This window comes from Borostomias antarcticus (assembly GCF_949987555.1).
Source record: "Borostomias antarcticus genome assembly, chromosome: 27".
Lineage (NCBI taxonomy): Eukaryota > Metazoa > Chordata > Actinopteri > Stomiiformes > Stomiidae > Borostomias > Borostomias antarcticus.
Genome location: NC_140260.1, coordinates 6,806,017 through 6,814,707, shown reverse-complemented (window position 1 = coordinate 6,814,707; position 8,691 = coordinate 6,806,017). Strand labels below are relative to the sequence as shown.

Sequence of the window (8,691 nt, the reverse complement as noted above, 5' to 3'; positions counted from 1 at the left end):
TTGTTAAAATAAAATTATTGATGATCTTTTTGGTCTGGTGATTTATTGATATAGTGTGAGTTTAATCAACCCTATGGGGTCTTGTGTGTCTGGTAACAGCTTGACTGTGAGGCTGTGAATGTTGTGATTAGGGTGCGTCTTTAGTCGATATTCGTTGTTACCTCCCCTTTAATCCTATTCTACGTACCCCATCCACCTAATTGGTGGAAATCACTGTAGGTCATTATTTCCTTGCAGTCTATTGGCCGAGACATCAGCGGATCCCCGCCCCTCCATCAGTGTTCTTCCTCTCGTGCTCCCAGAACCTTCCAGAACCTTCCAGAACCTTCTAGCTCCCCACGCGCTGACAGGATGATGGGCCAGCAGGTGATCGTGTTGAGTGAGTGGTTTATATCAATACCAATAATACGAGGAACGGTTATATTATGTAAATAATCGTAATAAAAAACGTTTTGCTATTGTTGTCTGTGTGATACCCGGACACGCCCGCTCCGCATGGCGGTTGGTAGCCGGTGACTGGGCCACGTGCCCGTCCCAACCATACTGAGCTAGCCAGCTAGCATGCTAACTACAGTGGCTAGCCAGCTAGCATGCTAACTACAGTGGCTAGCCAGCTAGCATGCTAACTACAGTGGCTAGCCAGCTAGTATGTTAACTACAGTGGCTAGCTAGCATGCTAACTACAGTGGCTAGCCAGCTAGTATGTTAACTACAGTGGCTAGCTAGCATGCTAACTACAGTGGCTAGCCAGCTAGCATGCTAACTACAGGGGCTAGCCAGCTAGCATGCTAACTACAGTGGCTAGCCAGCTAGCATGCTAACTACAGTGGCTAGCCAGCTAGCATGCTAACTACAGTGGCTAGCCAGCTAGTATGTTAACTACAGTGGCTAGATAGCATGCTAACTACAATAACTGGCTACCTAGCATGCTAACTACGGTCTATCTATTTTTTGTTTTGTGTTTGTTTAGCATGTCAGCTAGTTAACGGAACAGAAACACCTCTCCAGTCTCTCGCAGTTTGAATCCCAGATATTTGAGCGTTGTATTTTACCAGCTATATGAAGCGAGCTAGCTGTCTGACAGCATTGTAGCCTATAGCTAGGTCTCCCCTATAGCTAGGTCTCCCCTATAGCTAGGTCTCCCCTATAACTAGGTCTCCCCTATAGCTAGGTCTCCCCTATAGCTAGGTCTCTCCTATAGCTAGGTCTCCCCTGTAGCTAGGTCTCCCCTATAGCTAGGTCTCCCCTATAGCTAGGTCTCTCCTATAGCTAGGTCTCCCCTGTAGCTAGGTCTCCCCTATAGCTAGGTCTCCCCTATAACTAGGTCTCCCCTATAGCTAGGTCTCTCCTATAGCTAGGTCTCCCCTATAGCTAGGTCTCCCCTATAACTAGGTCTCCCCTATAGCTAGTTCTCCCCTATAACTAGGTCTCTCCTATAGCTAGGTCTCCCCTATAGCTAGGTCTCTCCTATAGCTAGGTCTCCCCTATAACTAGGTCTCCCCTATAGCTAAGTCTCTCCTATAGCTAGGTCTCCCCTATAACTAGGTCTCCCCTATAGCTAGGTCTCTCCTATAGCTAGGTCTCCCCTATAGCTAGGTCTCCCCTATAGCTAGGTCTCCCCTATAGCTAGGTCTCTCCTATAGCTAGGTCTCCCCTATAGCTAGGTCTCCCCTGTAGCTAGGTCTCCCCTATAACTAGGTCTCCCCTATAGCTAGGTCTCCCCTGTAGCTAGGTCTCCCCTATAGCTAGGTCTCCCCTGTAGCTAGGTCTCCCCTATAGCTAGGTCTCCCTATAGCTAGGTCTCCCCATCCCGTGTCTGCTCACCAGCCTGCTAGGTACTAGGTTGCTAGGAGGACTCCACCCTGCCTGTCTACCCCAGATCTGATACGAGGATGCTGTCCTGAGCTACAGCTGTTGACCCTCCCTGTTTCTCCACCTTCTCTCTCCCCTTTATCTTTCTATCCCTTCTCCTCTCTCTCTCCCCTTTATCTTTCTATCCCTTCTCCTCTCTCTCCCCTTTATCTTTCTATCCCTTCTCCTCTCTCTCTCCCCCCTCTATCTCTCCTCCCTCTCTCTCCCCCCTCTATCTCTCCTCCCTCTCTCTGTCTCTCTCTCCCCCCTCTATCTCTCCTCCCTCTCCCTGTCTCTCTCTCCCCCCTCTATCTCTCCTCCCTCTCTCTGTCTCCCTACAGACCAGAATATAAAGAGAGAGTCAGGACGCAAGGTTCAGACTGGGAATATCAGTGCAGCCAAGGTGAGTGGCTATCCTCCAGATCAGTGTGTGTGTGTTGATATTTAGGTTATAAATTCAGGTGATGCATCAGAGTTAGATATTCACGGGTGTCTGTGTGTTCCAGACCATAGCTGACGTCATCAGGACATGCCTGGGACCCAGAGCTATGATGAAGGTGAGATAATGGATCTCATTGTCGCTTGCTGTCGATCAGTCCTCATTCTTACCATGAGAGTAAAACGTATTGTGTGTGTGTGTGCGTGTGTGTGTGTGTGTGTGTAGATGCTGCTGGACCCTATGGGAGGCATCGTGATGACCAACGACGGTAACGCCATCCTGAGAGAGGTAAGTCCAGTCTGCCACCCCATCTCCCGTCCCAAAGCCCTTCCCTAAATGGTAAATGGATATATACAATATCAGATCTAATGGTAAATGGACGGCACTTATATAGCACTTTTCCACCTTAGCGGCACTCAAAGCGCTTTACAATGACCTCTCATTCACCCATTCACACACACATTCTCACACCAATGGCGGCAGCTGCCATGCAAGGTGCCAACCTGCTCATTGGGAGCAATTTGGGGTTAGGTGTCTTGCTCAAGGACACTTCGACATGTAGACAGTTGGAGCTGGGATTTGAACCACTGACCCTTCAGTCATTGAATGACCCGCTCTACCAACTGAGCTACAGCCGCCCCGAGCCCAAGCCTTCCCTCTCAGGCACCTGTGTGGATCTGATGGCATTGGGACTAGGGGTGAGTTCGTGTACAAAAATTTCTAAACGTTTAGAGTGGGGATTATTTTGCGTGTAAACGTGTACACAGTTTCACCGCTGGGTGGCGCCATTGCATTATACACAACCGCAAGGACTATACTAACGCTGACTTGCACTTGAACTGATGTGTGCTGTGTGGCTGTTGGCCATCGGTCAGACACAGCACTACAGCGCAATGTGGAGGTTAGGCCTACAGTTAACAGACAACTTCTCCCTTCTCAACTCCTTTATTGATTGCCAACAATTAACTATTACTGGCATTTTAAATAATATATTGTATGTAAAAAATTAAATAAAAACATTGGCAAGTGTAAGATGAACGCAAAACGGAGAGGCAGGGATTTCTTTCCTTATGCTTTCTTCTCTCTTCTCAACTTCTTTAGGGCTGCTGGTTGCCAACAAATATCTATTAGGCCTAGTAACATTTTAAATTATATAGGCCTATTATATGTAAAACATAGGCAAGTGTAAGATGAAACTGAGACAAGCTGATTTCTTTCCTTCTGCTTTCGACGGCGCTTTATATCACATTAGGCACACCAGTCTCGCTTTGCAGCTGTAAAACAGAATAATACAAATCTAAGCTTATCTCGCCCATTTAATATTTTCGATTTATGCATTTGTGAGTTATGACGTCCAAAATAAAGCACTGATTTCGAATAGAATAGCCTACATGCCCAATAAAATAAAATAAAAGTATTATTAGCCTACCTTTCCATTTTTCTGTGCCTCTCCTCCATGCATTTTTGTGTGCCTCTCCTCCATGCAGAGGGTGACCAATACGCGCGACTGCATTTTCCAGTCCTTGTCTAAGTAGTGACATGTCACTGTCAAGTAAGAGGCCGTGCTCACAGAGGTCCAGCTGTCTGTTGTTATCGCTGTGTAAAGCACTTCAGCGAGCTGGCGCTAAACAGCACTGGAACAATCTTCGTACATTTTCCTGGTTCCGGCTTCGTCTCGGTGGTCTAGCTTGTTTGGGTGTTTCCACCTAAGATGATTTACCATCGACCTTGTGCTGTTTTTGTACACTAATTGTGTGTCACAAAGTGTGCATTTAACTTTGTCTCCTGACTCCCCAATCTTTTCAAAAAACGTCCATGCGAAGCTCATCTGACTAGCACTAGCAGCGCATTGCGAGTTGCTGCCGTTGGTCGCCATTGCGTTGACTAACGTGGAGTGCATATGCGCCAGCTGACATCAAATATTATATTTAGACTAAATAAATGAAGGAAATTAAACGAATACACAGTAAAATGACAGCATATATCACCACAGTCAACATTTAGTATCACCCCACCCCTGAAAAAAATAATAATAATAATTTTAAAACGTTTTTCGTGTAGTGATTTTTTAATAACGTTTATGATCTCAAAAACGTGTACAAGTATAAACGTGTACACGGACTCACCCCTAATTGGGACAGGTGTAAGCAACATGGCGGCTTACCCAGTCTACAGTGATGTGGTGTTCATGTTGCTCACACCTGTCAGATTCTCTGAGGACTACACCAGGGGGGTCAGGGTCAGGGACTGGGAATGGTAAGATATTACCAGTTAGTAGTTGGCTGACTCTGGATCAGCTGTTGTCCTCTGCCCTGCTTGACTCGTGAATCTGTCTGCTCTCCTCCCTCAGATCCAGGTGCAGCATCCGGCTGCCAAGTCCATGATCGAGATCAGCCGCACCCAAGACGAGGAGGTCGGCGACGGGACTACCTCCGTCATCATCCTGGGTATGTCCTACATCCTGGGTCCTACATCCTGGGTCCTACATCCTGGATCCTACATCCTGGGTCCTACATCCTGGGTCCTACATCCTGGGTCCTACATCCTGGGTCCTACATCCTGGGTCCTACATCCTGGGTCCTACATCCTACATCCTGGGTCCTACATCCTGGGTCCTACATCCTGGGTCCTACATCCTGGGTCCTACATCCTACATCCTGGGTCCTACATCCTGGGTCCTACATCCTGGGTCCTACATCCTGGGTCCTACATCCTGGGTCCTAGATCCTACATCCTGGGTCCTACATCCTGGGTTCTACATCCTGGGTCCTGGATCCTACATCCTGGGTCCTACATCCTGGGTCCTACATCCTGGGTCCTACATCCTAGATCCTACATCCTGGGTCCTACATCCTGGGTCCTACATCCTGGTTCCTACATCCTGGTTCCTACATCCTGGGTCCTACATCCTTGATCCTAGATCCTACATCCTGGATCCTAGATCCTACATCCTGGGTCCCAAAATTCCTTCCTCCCTACAGCTGATATGGCTTGATTGGGGAAGATAACCCTCTCCCTCCCTCCCTCTCTCCCAGCGGGTGAGATGTTGTCGGTAGCAGAGCAGTTCCTGGAGCAGCAGATGCATCCTACGGTCGTCATCGCTGCCTACAGACAGGCCCTGGAGGACATGCTGAACACACTGAAGGACATCAGGTACACACACACACACACAAGCACACACACACACACACCCAAGCACACACACACACACACACACTCAAGCACACACACACACACAAGCACACACACACCCAAGCACACACACACACACTGACTAAAAAAACACATATTTTCTCATATCAAATCAAAATGTGTATATATAGAGCACGTTTAAAACGACAGCAGTCGACCAAAGTGCTGTACAAAGGTGGGTCCTGGGTAAAAACATTTCAACAAAAACAAGGAAATTACAGCAAACAATACAGACATAGAACGTGAACATCTCCCCTCTTCTCTCACAAACGCACACACACAGTGAGTAAAAAGCACACACCAAAGTCTCAGTCCCCCCCTCCTCCCCCCTCTGCCCCCTTCCTCCCCCCCCCCCCCCCAGCACCCCGGTGGACCCTGCGGACCGCTCCATGATGCTCAAGATCATCCGCTCGGCCGTCAACACCAAGGCCCTGAGCCGCTGGGCAGACATGGCCTGCAGCATCGCCCTGGACGCCGTGCGCACCGTGGAGGCCGAGGAGGGCGGCCGCAGGGAGATCGACATCAAGCAGTACGCCAAGGTTGAGAAGGTACGGTCAGGAGGAGGAGGAGGGGGGGGGTGTGGCATATGAGAGAGAGGGAGGGAGGAGGAGGGGGTGTGGCATGAGAGAGGGAGGGAGGAGGAGGAGGGGGTGTGGCATACGAGAGAGGGAGGGAGGAGGAGGAGGAGGGGGTGTGGCATATGAGAGAGGGAGGGAGGAGGAGGGGGTGTGGCATATGAGAGAGGGAGGGAGGGAGGGAGGAGGAGGGGGTGTGGCATATGAGAGAGGGAGGGAGGGAGGAGGAGGGGGTGTGGCATATGAGAGAGGGAGGGAGGAGGAGGAGGGGGTGTGGCATATGAGAGAGAGGGAGGAGGAGGAGGGGGTGTGGCATATGAGAGAGGGAGGGAGGGAGGGAGGAGGAGGGGGTGTGGCATATGAGAGAGGGAGGGAGGAGGAGGGGGTGTGGCATATGAGAGAGGGAGGGAGGAGGAGGAGGTGTGGCATATGAGAGAGGGAGGGAGGAGGAGGGGGTGTGGCATATGAGAGAGGGAGGGAGGAGGAGGAGGTGTGGCATATGAGAGAGGGAGGGAGGAGGAGGGGGTGTGGCATATGAGAGAGGGAGGGAGGAGGAGGAGGTGTGGCATATGAGAGAGGGAGGGAGGAGGAGGGGGTGTGGCATATGAGAGAGGGAGGGAGGAGGAGGAGGTGTGGCATATGAGAGAGGGAGGGAGGAGGAGGGGGTGTGGCATATGAGAGAGGGAGGGAGGAGGAGGAGGTGTGGCATATGAGAGAGGGAGGGAGGAGGAGGGGGTGTGGCATATGAGAGAGGGAGGGAGGAGGAGGAGGAGGGGGGCATGTGGCATATGAGAGAGGGATTGAATCTTGCAAATGGCAGTGAAGCATTTGAAGTGTGTGCTCTGTACACTTGACTATCTACGCTGAATGCACTTAATATACCGTAATTTCCGGACTATAAGCCGCAACTTTTCCCCCATGCTTTGAACCCTGCGGCCTATACAACGGTGCGGCTAATCTATGGATTTTTACAGCTAACGGCCACTAGGGGACCTTCTAAACCTATCTATATGGCCGGTCCACGTCCCCCACCTTTAAGCAGAGGGCTCCAGCAGGAAAGGTCGGAGGCCAGAAAAGTGTGTTAGACAGGCAGTTCGCGCGAACACCGAAAGCAAAGGTGGAACCAAATGCAGTACGAGAGACAGAACGAGAGCAAGACAGACATTACGAGAGCGACAGTTTGCGCAAAGGAAGTTTTCATGCACAAACCCTCATTATGGAAAACAAACTTTTAAAAAGGAAGAAAAAAAAGAAAGCCGGGACGTGCGCTGGGAGCGCACCGTTTACGGTATTATTTCTGCACAGTGAGTGTACACGTTTCGAATGCTGTTAAACATGTGAAAGTTTGTGTGTCTGAAACGCTATGTGATACAGTACAGTTTACACAGCACAGTAAATGTTCCGTACTATTGCACTAAATGGTAACACTTGAATAAGTTATGCAAATATGCAACTTGTTTGTTGAAATGTTAATAAAATGGAAGCTTCCCCAAACAGCCATCTCTTTCCCGATAATCCCCTCTGTGCACGAACCCTTACATATGGTAATTAAATATTAAAACACCTGCGGCTTATAGTCCAGTGCGGCTTGTATATGTACACATTTGTTTTTTTCCCTAAATGTAGCTGGTGCGGCTTATATTCAGGTGCGCTTTATAGTCCGGAAATTACGGTAAGTCGTTTTGGATAAAAGCATCTGCTAAATTACTCAGTTAATGTGTGTGTCTGTGTGTGTGTGTGTGTGTGTGTGTGAATGTGTTTGTCTGTGTGTTTGTCTGTGTGTTTGTCTGTGTGTGTGTGTGTGTGCGTGTGTGTGTGTGCGTGTGTGTGTGTGTGTGTGTGTGCAGGTTCCAGGGGGCTTCATGGAGGACTCGTGCGTGCTGAGGGGGGTGATGGTGAACAAGGATGTGACCCACCCCCGCATGCGCCGTCTCATCAGAGACCCCCGCATCGTCCTGCTGGACTGCTCCCTGGAGTACAAGAAGGGGGAGAGCCAGGTGACACACACACACACACACACGTCTCTGTCTCTCTCACACACACACGTCTCTGTCTCTCACACACACACACACACACACACACACGTCTCTGTCTCTCTCACACACACACACACGTCTCTGTCTCTCACACACACACACACGCGTCTCTGTCTCTCTCACACACACACACACACACACGTCTCTGTCTCTCTCACACACACTCATAAACTCACTGCTTCTCTTTCTTCTTACACACTCACACACACACACGTCTCTGTCTCTCTCTCAAACACAATCACTAATTCACAAACTGTGCGTGCGTGAATATATATGTGTGTGTGTGTGTGTGTCAGACGGACATAGAGATCACTCGTGAGGAGGACTTTACCAGGATCCTGCAGATGGAGGAGGAGTACATCCAACAGATCTGTGAGGACATCATCAGCCTCAAACCCGACCTGGTCTTCACTGAGAAGGGCGTCTCAGGTAACGCACACTCTCACTCTCTCTCTCTCTCTCTCTCTCTCTCTCTCTCTCTCTCTCTGTCTCTGAAGGCTCATTTCTTCTCTGTGAGACGACGCCTGTGAGACACATTGTTCTGCCTCACGGATGTAATTTGGAGCGTCTCTGTGAGCCACTCGGCTCGGACCTCCTG

General features: G+C 49.7%; 1 protein-coding gene across 1 annotated transcript in view; it reads left to right on the top strand.

Annotated features, from left to right (window-relative positions):
- Window positions 1–288: 288 nt before the first annotated feature.
- Window positions 289–8,691, top strand: part of LOC311326428 (T-complex protein 1 subunit gamma-like) — an 18,683-nt gene continuing 10,280 nt past the window's right edge. The window contains exons 1-9 of the mRNA XM_084459321.1: window positions 289–379; window positions 2,193–2,254; window positions 2,358–2,408; window positions 2,516–2,578; window positions 4,641–4,737; window positions 5,326–5,443; window positions 5,844–6,030; window positions 7,905–8,054; window positions 8,390–8,522. Of these exons, the coding sequence (XP_084315447.1) occupies window positions 352–379; window positions 2,193–2,254; window positions 2,358–2,408; window positions 2,516–2,578; window positions 4,641–4,737; window positions 5,326–5,443; window positions 5,844–6,030; window positions 7,905–8,054; window positions 8,390–8,522 (889 nt within the window). The 5' untranslated portion in view covers window positions 289–351. The remainder of the gene's footprint in view (window positions 380–2,192; window positions 2,255–2,357; window positions 2,409–2,515; window positions 2,579–4,640; window positions 4,738–5,325; window positions 5,444–5,843; window positions 6,031–7,904; window positions 8,055–8,389; window positions 8,523–8,691) is intronic.